Source organism: Lithobates pipiens, unplaced genomic scaffold, assembly GCF_037356315.1.
Source record: "Lithobates pipiens isolate NorthernLeopardFrog02 unplaced genomic scaffold, aLitPip1_a1.2 Scaffold_16, whole genome shotgun sequence".
Classification (NCBI taxonomy): domain Eukaryota; kingdom Metazoa; phylum Chordata; class Amphibia; order Anura; family Ranidae; genus Lithobates; species Lithobates pipiens.
This window is the reverse complement of record NW_027507748.1, coordinates 225,088,642-225,107,092: the sequence shown is the minus strand read 5'-3', so window position 1 is coordinate 225,107,092 and position 18,451 is coordinate 225,088,642. Positions and strand designations below refer to the sequence as shown.

General features: G+C 47.2%; 1 protein-coding gene across 1 annotated transcript in view; it reads right to left on the bottom strand.

Moving 5' to 3' along the window:
* Positions 1-17,538, bottom strand: part of HEATR6 (HEAT repeat containing 6) — a 116,183-nt gene extending 98,645 nt beyond the window's left edge. The window contains exons 1-2 of the mRNA XM_077481143.1: positions 17,185-17,538; positions 8,173-8,280 (exon numbers count right to left, since the gene is read on the bottom strand). Of these exons, the coding sequence (XP_077337269.1) occupies positions 8,173-8,280; positions 17,185-17,523 (447 nt within the window). The 5' untranslated portion in view covers positions 17,524-17,538. The remainder of the gene's footprint in view (positions 1-8,172; positions 8,281-17,184) is intronic.
* Positions 17,539-18,451: the final 913 nt, after the last annotated feature.

Below are 18,451 nucleotides of genomic sequence, written 5' to 3'. Positions count from 1 at the left end.
GTGGGACCAAGAGGTGGAAGGCAGACAGGGAGAGGGTGGGCAAGTGAACTGCAGACCATGGGAGAGAGTATGAGACCGATCAGTGAAGCAACGGCACTGAAGGTGACTGACTGACTACTAGTGTCAGATTACAAGGTGAGGCTGTGCAAAGTGACACAGACAAACTACAAAACCTGACTGACAATGTGTGCGAGTACCTGAGTGTTGTGTGGATCGTTAGTATCCGAGTATTGTGTGTACCTGTATATTGTGAGTGCATGTGAGCTGCCAGTACCTGTGTATTATATTGTCGAGTACATGTGTATTGTTGAGAATTATGTCCTGTACACACAAGTGGAAATTCCACCAGCAAAAAAGACTGAGAGCAGGTTCTCTATTTTTCGGAAAATGCGTTCGTCTGTATGCAATTCCAATGCGCAAAAAACAACACGCATGCTCAGAAGCATTGAACTTAATTTCCTTGGCTCCTCGTAGTGTTGTAAGTCACCGCGTTCTTAACGGTTGAAAGTTCAGAGAACTTGTGTGACAGTGTGTATGTAAGCCAAGCTTGAGCTGAATTCCGTCGGAAAAACCATCCAAGATTTTTCAGATGGAAAATCCGCTCGTGTGTACGGGGCATAATTGTCAGGAAGCTAGTTAGTTCATTTAGACAGGGTATAATACCCAATCCTTATTAAATTAGTAGGTACGATGCTCAGTGGGTGTGGAGCTGCGACTCGTGTACATCTTTGCGGCATGTATGCATTCCTTGATCATCTGATTGTTGGCAAATACTGCTGTGCAAAATGTTAGTACATTGTTTCTCTGGAAGCCCAGGTTCTGAACCTAGGGCAGCAACTGTCAGCATTGAGAAGACCCTCCATACTAAAGGAGAGCCGGGAACAGACCCAGCAGGCGCCAGCACAGAGGCAGGTGAAGACAAAGAGGTGCAGGCACTAGAAAAGAGAAGATGGGCAACCGTTAGGAAGGTTACAGGAGAAAGTGCCAAGGAGGCTGATCCTGGGCTGGAACATCCCCATAAGTATGCTCCATTGAGTGATATTGGTGAAACCAGTCAGAGACCAGCACTGCTGGAGCCGAGGGACACCACTAGATGCCAGGGGAAGAACTCCTCCAGTAAGAGTGGGGGGGGGGCGAAGGGAAAGGAAAGACAGATTCTGGTGGTAGGGGACTCAATTCTTAGAAGGATAGAGAGGGCAATCTGTGACAAATACCTGAAGCGCCAAACTGTATGTGGTCTACTGGGCGCTCGTGTTCGGTACATCATGGATCTGGTGGACAGATTACTGGGAGGGGCTGGGGAAGACCGGGCTGTTATGGTGCATGTTGGCACCAATGACAAAGTCAGATAGAGTGTCCCAAAGAATGATTTTAGGGACTTAGAAGCTAAATTGTAGAAAAAGGACCTCCAAGGTAGTATTCTCAGAAGTACTATCGGTACCTTAAGCCACACCAGAAAGGCAGAGGGAAATTAGGAAAGTAAACTGAGTAGCTGGCGTAGTAGGGAGGGGTTTGGATTCCTGGAAGACTGGGCCGACTTATCAGACGGTCACCAGTTATATAGAAGGGACGGACTGCACCTAAACGAGGAGGGTGCAGATCTGTTGGGAGTGAAGATGGCCGAAAAGTTAGGAGGGGCTTTTTTTTTTTTTTTTTTTTTATTACATTTTATTTTATTAACAGATAAGTTTTTGTCTCCAAGAGAAGAAACATGACGTACAAATTAACATTGCAGTTTACATATTTTAAAGCACAAAATTACAGTGTACAATCTTCCAAGTCATAGTACTATAGGTAAAAAGTATAAAATGACACCGTTAGTAATCTGTTGAAAAGGAACCAACGTTAAATTGTGTGGGTTTCAAGTTACACATTTAGTCATCTATATTGCAGTCAATTTCTAGGTCTGACAATAGACGATATTGATCTTCCTGTACTGGCGGAGGAGACCGTAGGGGACAGGAGATTAGCAATGGGTGGTAGAGGGGGGGGGGGTACGGGAGATGACAGAGGAGTACACCACAAAGAAGGGGGGGGCAAATCAATCGCCCAAGGCTCCATTCCCCCTCCCTTGCTCTCCTTGACCTCATGGGATCCTCAGCCTATCTTCATTGTTCAGCTCTTAGTCCAGTTAACCCCATATCTTCTCAAATTCTTTCGAACATTTCCGACTCATATATGTGAGTTTGTATAACGGTAGTATAGAGTCAACCATGGCTCTCCATTGTGAGACGGTGGGAGGTTCTGGTTGCTTCCAATGAAGTAGAATAGTTTTCCTAGCGTAGAAACCTAAAATCAACAAGTCTTCAACTGAGTTGATCATAGTGACTACATCTAACCAGACCTCTTCTATGAGGGGGCAGGACCAAACCACATGGAAGGTGGTGCCCATTTCAGTGGTACATTTTGGGCATCTGTCAGATCGTGTAGGGTACATTCTCGCTAGTCTTTGTGGGGGTAATAGTACACTCTGTGTATGAATGAGTTGAATGAATCTATCTCTAGTAGAAATCATTAAGGGGATATATTTTTGGATCCCTTCCTCCCAGTCATCATCCTTCAAGGCAGATATATCCTCTTTCCACTTCTGAAATAATTTAGTCTCACTGCCAGACTCCTCACAGGATCTCCGCAGGTATAATGAGAAGAGAATGCGATCTACGTTGTTGGAGATCAGGAAACTCTCCACCCTATGCGAGTTAAGGGAAAATCCTAGGGGGAATTGTGCATGTACTGCATGGCGTAGCTGGAGGTATCGGAACAGCATTCTGGATGGGAGCTGAAAGGAGTCTCGTAGGGAGTCAAATGACAGCCAGTGTGCCCTCCGGCATAATGTGTTGTATTTATGATATCATACCAAGCCCAGAGAGCCGGGTCAGGGACGGTCAGCAAGTGACATAGCTTAGGGTTGCCCCATGGTGTGTATGGAGAGATGGTATTGGCCTTGTTAAGCTTAACTGACATATGTTCCCACACGCAGACCATCGTTCGCACGGAGGTGGTCATTTCTGAATGTGCTTTTGGGCATCTAAACACTAGGTTACTCAATGCAGAGTAGGACCCCAGGATTCCCGCCTCTAAGTTCACAGACGGTTAGTGTGAGATTGGGTACATAAACCCGAGGTAAGTATAGTAACAAGTCCTATTTGCAATCTTGGAACACCCAATAAGAGGACATTATGTGACCAGTCTAAACTACGCAACATGTTCTCCCATCTTGTCCCCCAGGCTCCTGCCATTGGTGAACTAGAGATACTGTTGTACGAGGAGGATTTAGATTTTGTGGAAATTACAGAGACCTGGTTCAACAGCTCTCATGATTGGCTGGCAACCATTCAAGGGTATTCCCTTTATCGCAGGGATAGAGAGGGTAAAAAAGGGAGAGGGGTACGCCTGTATACCAAGACTAATGTACAAAGTGATGACATCACTAAGGGAGCTATGGAGGAGAACTCCAAAGGGATGAAACTAAGGGGAAAATACTGAGAGTATGCTATAAAGCCACCTAACCTGAGGGAGGAGGGGGGAAGACTGATCCATCACAATTTGGATTGGCAGCAAGGATGGGAAGCGTCATAATAAAAATGGGGGATTTTTACTTATCCAGACAGACTGGGCAGAAGGAACCGCGCATTCGTCTAAGGCTCGCCAGTTCCTAAATGTCTTGCAAGACAATTTCATGGGTCAGATGGTAGACGCACCAACTAGAAACAAAGCGTTACTAGACCTACTGATTACCAACAATACAGACCTGATCACGGATGTGGAAATAAGAGGCAATTTAGGAAACACTATCACTGGTCAATTAGCTTCAGTAAAAAAAAAAAAAAAAAATTATATCACACAAATAAAACATAAAGGGAATACAAATACATTGAATTTCAAAAGAGCAAACTTCCCTAAACTACAAACCTTGCTAGACGATATACATTGGGATAAAATCTTAGGAACAAAGCACACGGAGGAGAGATGGGTTTTCTTTAAGAGCATATTAAATAAGGGAATTAGCCAGTGCATCCCATTGGGCAATACATATGCAAAAAAAAAAAAAAAAAGAAGGAGCGAACAAAAGTCCTGGATGGCTTAACTTCAATGTAAAAATGCATAAAAAAGTAAAGGAAAAGGCCTTCAAAAATAAAAATACAAGGCTGAGGGATCATCATAAGCAGACTTTACCAAACTTGCAACAAGAAATGCAAGGGAACAATTAGGGCAGCTAAAATAGAACACGAAAGACACGCAATTATTTAAGTATATAAACAGTAAAAAAGGGAGGACAGACCATATTGGCCCATAAAGAATGAGGAAGGAAATCTGGTTACAGAGGGTAAGGAGACAGCAAAGGTATTGAATTCATTCTCCTTAGCCCTTGTACACACGGTCGGAGATTCCGACGGAATGTGTCCGATCGGACCGTTTTGTCGGATATTCCAACTGTGTGTGGTCTACATCGGACTGTTTCCGTCGGAATATCCGACGGACCAACTTTTCCAACTTGTTGGTAAAATTTTCAGACAAAATGCTCCGATCGGACATACTCTGATCATGTGTAGAGAATTCCGATCGGACAAAGTGCCACGCATGCTCAGATCAAATTCCTACACCAAAGCTATTGGCTACTAGCGTGAACGTAGTCCCGTCGTAACGAAATAACGTAATCACGTCAGATTTTCCAACAACTTTGTCCGACCGTGTGTATGCAACAGTTTCGGACAAAATCTGTCTGACAAAAGCCGACGGATTTGGTTGTCGGAATCTCCGACCGTGTGTACAAGGGCTAAGTCTTCACAAGGGAATCGGGGGGACTTCAGTAACCAAAACTGCAGTGTTTATCCTCATGACACATCACAGGAAGCACCCTCATGGCTAGCAGAGGACAGAATTAAAAATAGAAATAGACTTGGAAACTTAATGTTAATAAGTCACTGGGACCAAATGGCTTGCACCCAAGGGTCCTTAGGGAACTCAATCAAGTAATTGTCAGACCACTGTTGCTAATTTTTACTGACAGTCTACTGACTGGAATGGTACCAGCTGATTGGCTTTTCTCCAATGTAGCACCAATATTTAAAAAAGGGCCAAAATACATCCCTGGGAATTAAATGTAAAATAATGCATTTTGGTGGAAAAAATATGAATGCAATCTATTCACTGGGGAGAGAACCTCTGGGGGAAATCAGGGATGGAGAAGGACCTGGGGGTCCTAGTAGATGATAGCAGCAGCTTGGCATTGCATGCCATTGCTGAGCCTAACAAAGTAAACAGAATATTGGCATGAATTAAAAAGGGGATTAATTCAAGACTACAAGACTCCGGTCTGGCCTCACCTGGAGTATGCTGTCCAGTTCTGGGCACCAGTCCTCAGGAAGGATGTCCTGGAAATGTAGCAAGTACAGAAGGGCAACAAAGCTAATAAAAGGGACTGGAGGATATTGGTTATGAAGAAAGGTTATGAGCACTGAACTTATTCTGGAGAAGAGACGCTTGAGAGGGGATAGGATTTCAATTTAAAAAACACATGGCCATTCATTAAGATTGGAAGAAAAGAGGTTTAACCTTAGATTGCGTAGAGGGTTCTTTACTGTAAGAGAGGCAAGGATGTGGAATTCACTTCCACAGGCGGTGGCTTCAACGGGGAGAATCAACAGTTTCAAAAAAAACTATTAGATAAGCACCTGAACGACCACAACATATAGGGATATACAATGTAATACTGACATATAATCACACACATAGGTTGGACTTGGATTTGTGTCTTTTTTCAACCTCACCTACTATGCAACATGAACAATACAACAATAAGGTAGCAGAGCAAGTTCTAACCAGAGGTCGATTTCAGCAAAGACCGCCTTCCAGTATGCCATTACGGATGGGCATTCCCAGAACATATGTATATAGGAACCAGGTTGGAGTTGACAGTGGGGACAGATAGGATCTCATTCAGAAAACATTCTCTGCAGCCTTACAGGGAGTATAACAGACCCAGTGCAGAAACTTAACCTGGATTTGTTTATCTTGGGGTGAAATTACAAGCTTGGGACCTTGCTCTAGGTTACCATCCCAGTCCTCTCTGTCGGGAATATCCTCCTTCCAGTATTCCCATTTTTTTTCCCATTCCAGGCATATTAGTACCAAGGAGAGCACTATACAATGTTGATAGGTTGATAGTGGTTTATCTAGGTGCCCAGGAGCTAAAAGGTCCTCAATGGGATCAGCTGTGAGAAAAGGAGTCAGAGGGAACTGAGTGGCAGCTGGAAATATCAGAACAGCATCCAGCCTGGTAGATTGGACTTCTGAGACTATTGTGATAAATTTAGGAGGGCACCCATGGGCATGATGTCCCCAATGGTCTTGATCCCATATCACGCCCATAACTAAGGGTCCTGAATGGTAGGGAAATAAGGGAGTCCAGGGTTGCTCCAAAGGGGTTGAGCAGGAGACAGTTGACCCGGAACGGAGAATATATATTATATATACACACACACACACTTAAAACATGAGCCAGGTGGATAGGCTCATGTGGAAAAGCCCCTACAGAACAGTAGAGATGCTGGCAGTCAGATAGCACACAAATGTACTTGCAATATGTTCTCTTTGGGGTAAGACCATGTAGAAGACTGGAACAGGTAGAAGAATCAATACAGTAACGTTTAGTCAACAAAAAACACAAGCAGGGGCACAATGGTGCTAAATTATATAGGAGTGACACCTCCACAAACAGCAGCGTACCAAAGAGAATGAGAAAGAGAAAGAGAATGAAGCGAGAGAGAGAGACCCCCCTCAAGTATCAAAATGATCAGGGATCCAGGAGAATAAGTAGGAGGCAGGGTACTTCCCCTTCCCACCAGTCAGGGTATCCACCCAGGCTGAAGCCTCACACGGGGAGGCGGAGAAGCGAACCGCCTCTACATCTTGGACCTGTAGACAAGCAGGGAACAGGACACCAACGAATGTTGCGTGCCCACAGCGCCATCCTTCACCTGGTTAAAAGGATTTCCTGAGCTTCTGTGTCTCAATGTAGTAGTCCAGGAAAATCAGCAGCTTGCTATTTTGGTAACGGACATCTGCCTGAACTCTGGCGGCCCGGAGCACTTCATCCTTGTCCCAGGAATTTAGGAGCCGTAGGATAAGGGTATGTGGGGGGAGACCCCGAGATCCTCCACAAAGACTGTGGGGTTAGTACCCTCCACTACAGAAAATGTTTATTTCTTCTGTTGTGGTTTTCTGCATCGTCTGCTTTAAATTCCAGGGCTTTTAGTTTAGTCTGTAGTGTGCAGAGAGCAGAGGAATGCTCAGAGAGACATTTTCCTCCGTGTGACTCACACGCTGCTCCGACACTAACACGGGACCGGAGCTTATCCACGACCTGCCTCATGATGCCCATGTCCAGATGCACTGCCTCAATCTTCGCGGTGAGTGTGGACTGGCATAGGGCAATCGTCGACATAATGTCTGCAACAAAGCTCGAGTGAATAGAGGCGTCCAGCTCCAGCAGCTCCGTCTGTGATGCCATGTTGATCGTCCTCATGGCGCGGTCCTCAACACAGGCAGGAGGAGAGGGGGTCTGTATTTCCTCAGGCGGCGGGAATCAGAGCCTTTTCCCCCTGCCAGCTGATGTCCTGGAAGAGCAGCGTCTCATCCGAGTGGAATCCCTCAGTCACGGATGATAGAGAAGTCTAGAAGGAGGCTAAAATAAGTGCTTGCCAGCAGAGCTCAAAGATATGCAGCCGTTCAGGTGGCCATCTTGGACACACCCCTCACATATATTATTTAAATTTGGTTGTTTTAAAATGTAAAGCTTCACATATAACTTAAGGGGTCGATTTATAAACATTTTCCATTTTCTAATAAAAGCCAACGTAAGAGATATGTGAACCTTGGGTGAAAATCAATCTCATGTGACAACAGACCCCTTAGAGCTAAGGCACTGTACATTATAAACAATTACATTTTCCCCAAAAATAGGTTTTTCACCTTTTTCCATTTTTTTTTCTCAATGCTTCTGATTGCCTGCAGCCTCCTTCAGCCACTTTCTGTTTACATGCACCAGCCCCAGCATCAGCTGCACATCGCTGCAACATTTTTAAGCTATAATTAGATTTATTGATTGGGTTTACAACTACCAACGGTAGGCATGTGTTAGTGTACTATTTGATGCAAAGTGTTTCTTACCTGTAGTCTGTTAAGCAGATAGTGTATAAGTTGGCAAACTTTGCTGACAAGATGTTCTTGGTTGAGTTGCACAAGATGACAAGCTTGAACTAGTAAGGCACAAACCTCCTAAAGACAAACAAACAAAAAAAAATAGTAAACTACATCATTAAAAAAAAAAATAAAAAAAAAAAATAAAAAAATAAATAAAGTTGCATACTAGCACATAATGACAGACTTACCCGAGAACTAAGCCCTCCGGGTGCACTGTTACCACTTAGGGTGCTTCCATCTCTAAGCAGTCTTCGGCGATATGAACTGCCGAGCCAGCGACGTGCGCGGAAGTCGCTGTTTAAGGCATGACTCTTAGAGCCCATTCACACAGGGGCAACTCCTGATCCGACTTCAGGTCGCCCCTAGTCGCCTCAGGTCGGACAACATTTAAAAAGCAATGTAAGTGAATGAGAGCCGTTTTAATGCACACTACTGAAGTCGCTCCGACTTCAGAAAAGGTTCCTGTACTACTTCTATCCGACTTGTAGGCGACCGGTACCCATTGATTTCAATGGAGATCGCCTCCAAGTCGGATCTCCGTCTATACGGAGGCGACTCTGACAGAATTATCAGCTCTCAAGAGGGCACTCCACGCTAAATTTCTGAAAAAAATTTGGCGTGGGTTCCCCCTCCGAGAGCATACCAGGCCCTTAGGTCTGGTATGGATTCCAAGGGGAACCCCCTACGCCGAAAAAACGGCGTGGGGGTCCCCCCCAGATCCACACCAGACCCTTATCCGAGCACGCTACCCGGCCGGCCAGGAAAGGGGGTGGGGACGAGTGGGCGGCCCCCCCCTCCTGAGCCGTACCAGGCCGCGTGCCCTCAACATGGGGGGTGCCTTGAGGGAGGGAGGGCGTGCGCCCCCCCACCCCAAAGCACCTTGTCCCCATGTCGATGAGGACAAGGGCCTCTTCCCGACAACCCTGGCCGTTGGTTGTCGGGGTCTGCGGGCGGGGGGCTTATCGGAATCCGGGAGCCCCCTTTAATAAGGGGGCCCCCGGATACCGGCCCCTCACCCTATGTGAATGAGTATGGGGTACAATGTACCCCTACCCATTCACCTGTGAAATAAAGTACAAAAAAAAAAACACAACACACAAGATAAAATAATTTACTGCACAGCTCCGGGGGTCTTCCGTCTTCGGGGGTCTTCTCGCCGGACTCCTCCGCTATCTTCTTGTAGCTCTTTTGCTAGCGGAGGAGTCCGGCTTTCTTCCGCGCCGCCGGCCTCTTCTCCCGACTTCGGGGGTCTTGTCCCCCTCTTCGGTTCTTCTGCCGGGCCACCGCGCCTTCTTATAGCTCTTTTGCAGGCGGTGGCCCGGTCTTCTGTCGCCGCCGTCACCACCGCCGCCTTCCGTTCTTCTCCTTCTTCTTCTCCTGGAGATGTTGACTCGACGAGCTCTCCGGCCACAATGCCAGGGACGCGCTCCGCTGCCACTTATATAGGGACAATGGGGCGGTGTCACATGGGTTGATGTCACATGGGTTGGTCACATGGTGACCCCGCCCCCTTACCATGTGACATCAACCCATGTGACCAACCCATGTGACATCAACCCATGTGACACCGCCCCATTGTCCCTATATAAGTGGCAGCGGAGCGCGTCCCTGGCATTGTGGCCGGAGAGCTCGTCGAGTCAACATCTCCAGGAGAAGAAGAAGGAGAAGAACGGAAGGCGGCGGCGGTGACGGCGGCGACAGAAGACCGGGCCACCGCCTGCAAAAGAGCTATAAGAAGGCGCGGTGGCCCGGCAGAAGAACCGAAGAGGGGGACAAGACCCCCGAAGTCGGGAGAAGAGGCCGGCGGCGCGGAAGAAAGCCGGACTCCTCCGCTAGCAAAAGAGCTACAAGAAGATAGCGGAGGAGTCCGGCGAGAAGACCCCCGAAGACGGAAGACCCCCGGAGCTGTGCAATAAATTATTTTTATCTTGTGTGTTGTGTTTTTTTTTTTGTACTTTATTTCACAGGTGAACGGGTAGGGGTACATTGTACCCCATACTCATTCACATAGGGTGGGGGGCCGGTATCCGGGGGCCCCCTTATTAAAGGGGGCTCCCGGATTCCGATAAGCCCCCCGCCCGCAGACCCCGACAACCAACGGCCAGGGTTGTCGGGAAGAGGCCCTTGTCCTCATCGACATGGGGACAAGGTGCTTTGGGGTGGGGGGGCGCACGCCCTCCCTCCCCCAAGGCACCCCCCCATGTTGAGGGCACGCGGCCTGGTACGGCTCAGGAGGGGGGGGGCGCCCGCTTGTCCCCACCCCCTTTCCTGGTCGGCCGGGTAGCGTGCTCGGATAAGGGTCTGGTGTGGATCTGGGGGGGACCCCCACGCCGTTTTTTCGGCGTAGGGGGTTCCCCTTGGAATCCATACCAGACCTAAGGGCCTGGTATGCTCTCGGAGGGGGAACCCACACCAAATTTTTTTCAGAAATTTGGCGTGGAGTTCCCCCTTGAGCTCATTCTCTGCTTGGCCACGGCAAAAGTCGCCTGGCCTGGGGCGACTTGTAAGTCGTCCCAAGTCGCGCTTGAAGTCATCACAAGTCGTTTTGAAGTCGTCCCAAGTCGCGCTGTGATCTTAACTCAAGTCGTGTCCAAGTTGCCTGACTCAAGTCGCCTACAAGTCGTGTTGCCCCTGTGTGAATGGAGCCTTAAGGAACAGCGCATGTGCCGGCGACGTCACCAGCTGCAGCTAAAGTAAATATCTCCTAAACGATGCGCGTTTAGGAGATATTTAAATCCCCTATAGGCAAGTCTTATTATAAGCTTTCTTATAGGTAAATATGGAAGGGAGTTTACTCCCACTTTAAAGCTGGACTTTAATCTGCTTACATTTTGTCTTCCCTGGTTCCTCCCATTTCCCCCTCATCAGCATGCTAATGAAATTGTTTAAAATAAAACTTTTTTTATTTTTTTAGACCCAGTCTATACAAGTCAGCCAGATCATAGCTGTTAGGAGCAGCCAACAGGGTGCTGTACATACAGTAGCTTTCTGAGAAAATCACAGTACCCTGCCTTAGTATGACATTGGAGGAGTGCAAAGTGCCCCAGTGTGAAAGGGGTCTTACAGAAAATCTCTAAGATGACCTTACACTGGACCCCTCAACACCCTCCCCCCCCCACCCGAGTCCCGCTGTACTGTGCTCCCATGATCTTGCTCTGTCAGGGACTGCAACGCCACCTCACCTGTCCGGCAATTTGAAATCTTCCTGGCTTTCTCACCTCTCCTCACAGTGCTGACAGGAAGAGTTACACAGATTCTGATTGATCAGCGTCGTCCATGTGATGGTGCTGACCAATTAGAATGCGACTTGTCTGTACACGCCGAGAGGTACAGCAAGGAGATTAAGCCACTGTGAATTTCAAATCCCCAGACTGGTTAAAAATTTTACATAACACATATAATTGACCTATCGGTATATTTTAGAACTACAGGAGGTAACCTGTCTGCACATACTAAATCCACACAAAAATCCTGCATTTGCAAATACAGGATCTTAGCACCCTAAAACAAGATTGCCAGCTATTCAGATATTATGTTATTCAGATAACTCAACATTGCTAAATTTTTTGAAAGAGCGTTCCGCTTTAAACACAGAATTGCTCCAGCTAAGACCCCTTTCACACTAAGGCGGTTTTCAGGCGCTTTATCTCTAGAAATAGCCTTTGCCAAGCGACTGAAAACCAGCCCCCATTCATTCAAGTGTGACTTTTCACACTGCAGCGATGTGCCACCCCCCCCCCCCCCCCCCGTCTCCCTATCAGAACATAAATAAAAATAACAGGGAAGTTCGTTGTACTAACATTGAAGTGTTAGTACAGTGGCTCCAATTTCAGCTGTCAGTTTTTTTCACTCAGTCCGCTGGATTGAAAAAAAAAAAAAACTAGCAGTGCGTACTAGGCTTAAGGGAGTGTTATAAAGATGGTAAAAAATGGACAGGGGTTATACCATAGGGGAGATTTTACTTCACTTCTTGTCCTATACCCAAAACAGTGAGAGAATCCCCACATTTCACTATTGGAAGATTACTGTTCTGATGTCAACCCAAAATTTTAGATTTTCTTTTACTTTCACCTTTGATAATAATAAACAAGACAAATAGAGAGGGTGACTCTCTCTAATGAAAAATAAAAAACTGACAAGGTTCCAATCCCTCTCCAATTTAGCCAAAACTGATAAAAATATCTTTTAGTTACATTTTAAAGCCCCTTTCACATGGGGCTGTCCGTTTTAACTCCTCCACTTGCTCAGCGGGGATCGTTCCATTGATCCCCGCTGTGCCGGCGGATGACAAATCTGTCTCTGCACTCTGGGCAGGAACGGACCTGTCAGAGAGTCCGCTCTACCTTTTGGGAGGGATCGGATAATTTCCGGAATGCCTGTCCGGTTTCATCCGATCCGCCATATGGATGGAAAATAGGACATCCATCTGGCTGGATTTTGCGGATCGGATGTCAGTGGACATGTCATGTCAACATCCGATGCTCCATAGTGGCAATGGAGCGACCGGTCAGATCCGCCTGTAAAAACTGACAGGCGGATCTGAATGGTCCACACATGTGAAATGGGCCTACGAATTCACCAACACCTGCATTAGTTCTTAAAGGGGAACCTCAGTCCCCTTACTGCTAGCCCCCCCCCCCCCCCCATTACTGGTTTCACCATCTTTGATGGTTCAGTTCATTTGCATATGTGTGAAAGCTCTCTGCATAAAAGTCAGCAGCTACATATACTGTAGCTGCTGACTTTTACTATTAGGTCACTAACTCGTCCAGGGATCCTGCGGTGTCCTCGTCCAAGCCGATTCTGGAATTGCCTGTCATTGCCGGTGTTGCCATCTTGGGTAAGGGAAACCGGCAGTGAAGCCTTGCAGCTCCACCACCAGTTCCTTACTGTGCTTTCTTAACCACTTAAGCCTCAGACCATTTTACTGGCTTAAGACCAGGCCCCTTTTTGTGTTTCGGCACTGTGACACTTTAACGGACAATTGCGCGGTCGTGCGACGTGGCTCCCAAACAAAATTTACGTCTTTTTTTCCCACAAATAGAGCTTTCTTTTGGTGGTATTTGATCACCTCTGCGGTTTTTATTTTTTGCGCTATAAACAAAAAAAATGCAACAATTTTGAAAAAAAAGACGCATTATTTTTTATTTTTTGCTATAATAAATATCCCCAAAAAATATATAAAAAAATTGCTTTTTCCTCAGTTTAAGCCGATACGTATTCTTCTACATATTTTTATAATAAGCGATTATTGATTGGTTGGTGCTAAAAGTTATAGCGTTTACAAAATAGGGGATAGTTTTATGGCATTTTTATTAATACATTTTATTTTTTATTTTTTACTAGTAATGGCGGCGATCAGCGATTTTTATTGTGACTGCGACATTATGGTGGACCCATTGGACATTTTTGGCATATTTTAGATGTGTCACTTGTTGCTAGGCAGAACGGGGAGATGCTGTTTACATTGGCATCTTCCCGTTCTCCCTCCCCGTGAGACGATCGCGGGTATCCCCGCTGCAATTGAGTCTGCGGGACCCGAGGTCGGACTCACGGGGGTCCCGAGCGGCGCGCATGCGATGGCACGGGGGAAATTTTAAATGGACGTACCTGTACGCCAATTTGCCTGCCCGTGCCATTCTGCCGATGTACATCGTCGTGCGCCTGTCGCGAAGCGGTTAATGGGGCTGAACTTTCGGCTGAGTTTGTCACAGCAAACTCAGCAGGAAGTGAGAGTGGGTACCTGTCAAAACTAGGCACCTGATCCCCCCCCCCCCCCCCCCCACAAGATTCCAAATGTTGCACCAGAGAGGAGGAGGAAGGGTGGAGGCAGAGCTTTCCCTTTTAGATGGAGCTCCGCTCTAACTTAATTGAAATGTCACAAAAATACATTTTATTCAACTGTATGCACCATGGAGTGCTGCAAGGCAGTGAAGTGCATCACAACACTCTGTATAAAAATGTATTTTGTCTATTTTTTCATTGCACACTAACTTCGTTTCTTTTCTAATCTATTTCTTTCATAGCTGGCAACAAGGAAACGAAAGCTCATGTGTGTTAGGATCCTAGTCGGAACCCACCAGAGGGAATGGTCACTGTCCATGGCCAATCATATGTGGCTGAAGCATTCTCCCCCCCACACTGCACATATGGATGCCCATTGTATACATGGGGTTTCCGGGGCAAGAAATGCCCAATCAATCTTTTACAGCCAAGGAAGTTGCTTCGGTTTGATCTGCAACTGGCATGGTGCTACACAAGTGATCAGTTATGACACCAACCATTTGATGGTTTGACAGTTTGGTCGAGGACAATTATATATCGCAGCATTCCTGGAACCAAACTGTTTTTTGAAACCCTTAAATCGATGGTTCTGCTTTATGATTTACTTCTATTCAGGGGCTTCAGCAAAAAGAAAGAAACAGGAGCAATGCTATAGGCAATTTACAGCGCACACAAATTTTGATAGCACGAAATGTATGTTCCTTACTAAAGAACATTTTTTTATTTTTATCAGGCAGTTATGGGTAAAGTATTGCTTTGAAGTGGAGCTCCACTTGTTTGCTTCCTCCCCCTCCGGTGGCATGTTTGGCACCTTTCGGGGGGGGGATCAAACAAGTGTTTTGACAGGTACCCATCCCCACTTCCCAAAGACCAGGCTGCGGCGAGGTTCCCCAGAAGTTCGGCCCCCCCTCCTCCTTCCTCCGCTGGGCCAGTTAGAAAGGCTTAAATGCCAGTGGCAGCACCCAAGAGCTGATGCAGTGCCAACATGGCTGGATTCCAGGACAAGGGTCCTAATATTTATAGTCAGCAGTCGGGGGGGGGGGGGTATACTTGTGGCTGGAGCTCTGCTTTAAGTCGATCAATCAACCTCAGTACAACCATCCTGCCTGTAGACGGATCAAAATGTGTCTAGTTCAGCAGGAACCGGCTGAGTTTCGACCCGCCTATGGCCGGCTTCAGGAGCCTAAATTAAGGTAATCTCAGAATCCAATTGAAAGAATTTGTGATTATATTCATGAACATACCGTGTTTCCCCGAAAGTAAGACAGTGTCTTACTTTCTTTTTATCCCCAAAAGCCCCACTATGTCTTACTTTCGGGGTATGTCTTATATTGGAAAAAAATTGTCATTTTTTTGTTTTAACCATAAAATTAACATTTATTAACAACCTGAACAGTATTGTATTCACCACAAAACAGTTTTATAAAAGGAAGTGCCAAGAATGTCTTGTTACAACATTGCATAACATGTAAAACAATGAAAAATGGTAAGAACGAACAGTGGAATACTGGAAGATAAAACGGATTTATGTGTGATGCAGTACCACCTGCTGTATTTAATCCAGTGTGACACCTGCTGATACCCACTGGGTTACATACAGCAGATACCCCAGTATGCCAGTGTGTATGTTTTACTGATGTATGATTAATACTGTGTGCGTTACCGTATTTTAAGCAGGAGGCGGCAGTGACAAGTGCAGGGGACGGCGCGGTGACGTATGGAGAGGGGGACGGCTCAGGCGTGGGTAGGAGGCGGCGCTCATTAAGATCAGAGGGAAATGGCAGACGCGGGGACGTATGGAGAGGGGGACGGTGCGGACGTGGGCAGGAGGCAGCGCGCAGCTAGATGAGAGGGAGGCGGCAATACCCCCGTGTTTCCCCGAAAGTAAGACTTATATGTCTTACTTTCGGGGTACGGCTTATATTAGCCGACCCCTCTGAAACTCCCGATACGTCTTACAATCGGGGGTGTCTTACTATCGGGGAAACAGGGTAGTAACTTGGTGCTCCTGATTAAGGATGAGCTCTGGCGTGTTTGCACAGCTCACGTGCAGAGCCTGCCAGGAAGTCGGCACAGCGCTGCGCTAATCACAGGCAGTGAGACATTTGCTGATCCCTGCAGCTGCGCATCGGGACAATGTCTCACTGCCTGTGATTAGCGCAGAGCTGACTACCTGGCGGGCTCTGCGTGTGGGCTGTGCGAACAAGCCCAAGCTCACTGTTACTCCTGATCAATACAAAATGGTCAATCGTTTTCCCACCCCTGACCGATCAGCTTATTTGATCGAATCCAATCTAAAATCATTTGGAAGGGATGTCATGGCTGTTTGCAGATTTGATTGTTTTGAATGACTCTCACATCAGATAATGAAATCAGAACGTGTACGGCCACCATAAGGCTGCATTCACTCTACAGTGCTTTGACCCGTAGGCGATTTGACAGCGCTGATGTGTGAATGACAAGATGTGGAACTCGCATTTGAGATGCCATTCAATTCGATGACACCACAAATTCGCTGTGTGGGTCTGCCGCGCAATGGAACATGCTGCAAACATATTCACCCAAAAATAGTTCAAGAGCTACTTTGGGGCGACATGCATCCCACGATGTGGGTTGCCGTGACTGCAGTGCGTTTTATCACGCGGCCCGACACGCACAGCGATTTGAGGGGTCATTCAAATGAATGGTATCTCAAATGCGAGTTCCACGTTTTGTCATTCATACATCAGCGCTGTCAAATCGCGGACAGATCCGCTGCAAATCTGGCCGCGATTTAAAACGCTGTAGTGTAGATGCAACCAGAGAAACGGGTCGGGTGAGGGTTAAAAGCAGGCGGTTGAGTCACGGTATTTCATGAGGCTGCGGCAAAAATGAAATGGCATGCTGCATTCTGCCAAAGGCGACCCGTTCAAATGAATAGGGCCGTGCTGTAACGCATGCCGTTGTGGCGCAGTGGAACAGCATTTTAAGAGTTAAAACAGGCGGTGAGGAGGTGACTTATAGTGCCTGCTCAGCACCTGTCAAATGCCCTCTGAAAAGCAATCCAATGCTGGCAGCTTTTCAGAGGGGTGGCAGTAATAGTGTCATGTGTGAAGGAGCCATAAGGGTTGGGTAGAAGATGGGAATGGGCCCAAAGATTTAGTAGGTGATAGACTTTTGCTCCCAGCATGCAGTGTGCAGGCCCGGGGTACACACCTCCTCTCCGATCCCCGGGGATCCCTTGCTGTAGTCCTGGGAGATGAGTAGATCCAGCAGCAGGTTGAGTTCGGTTCGGAAGCTCTCGGTGTCTGCGGGCTCCAGGCTGTACATCTTCCCCTTGTGCCGGTGGAAGTCCCTGACCTCATTCTGCTGACTGTAAGCCTCCAGATCTACGGCGGGCGGCAAGGATGAATGGAATAAAACGGCCGGTGCTACCGGCACCCGCCTGCCATGAGACATCCCTGCCAATCCTACAGCGCCTTCCTGGTCAGCCATCTTTCTGAAGGGCAGGCCGTTGTCATGGCAACCAACTGTTGCTTCCGAGAACGTCATCATCTTGCGCAGACAGCTTCACTCTTATTACATAGAATGGATGCTGTATGTCTTCATGTAGTGCTAGGTAGTTTATTGGTTCAATAGCTGAGCTCCCACGGAAACGCCTCTTTTTAAGGGAGAACTTTGTTAGTATTAGATACAGTGGAGAGGGATTAGAGCCCCTGTCAGGATTTTATTGCTGTCTTCCCAGTTCGAGAAATTCACGCTTTGAACTTCTTAATGCGGAGTTCCACTCAAAAGTGGAACTTTCCACTTATCCATCTCCTGCCCCTCTCCAGTGCCACATTTGGCACCTTTGAGGGGGAAGAGGGGAATGGGTACCTGTTTTTGACAGGTACCATTCCCCAGTTCTGGAGACGGCGCTGCGGCACAGACTCTCTGAAGGTCAGTTCCCCTCCTCTGCCACTGGAGCAATTAGAAAGAGCAGCATGCTCTGCGCATGCGCAGTAGAGAACCGGGTGTGAAGCAAAAAGGCTTTACTGCCGGGTTCCTTTACCAGGAATGGTGTCGGCTGGGGTGCCAATTAGAAAGCGCAGCGCTCTTTGTGCATGTGCAATAGGGAACCAGCAGTGAAGCTGAAAGGGTTCCTTTATCAGGAATGGCAGCAGCAGCACCTGAGAGACGATCTGAAGATTGGCTGGGGTGCCGATATCAAGGGCTCCCTGGACAGGTAAGTGTCAGCAGTTGCAGTATTTGTAGCTGCTAACTTTTAATTTTTTGTGGGGGGTGGAACACCTATTTAAGGTCCATTCACACTAGGGTTGCCATCTGTCCAGGATTCACCCAGTGGTGTCACCAGGGGGAGGGGGTCCTGCCCCCCCCAACATTATACTGTGCACCTCAATTGAACAGTGGCATCCCAAGAGGGGGGCAAGGGGGTCACATGCTGCAGTACTCAGCGGTGCTCACATGTTGGGAGCTTTTTCTC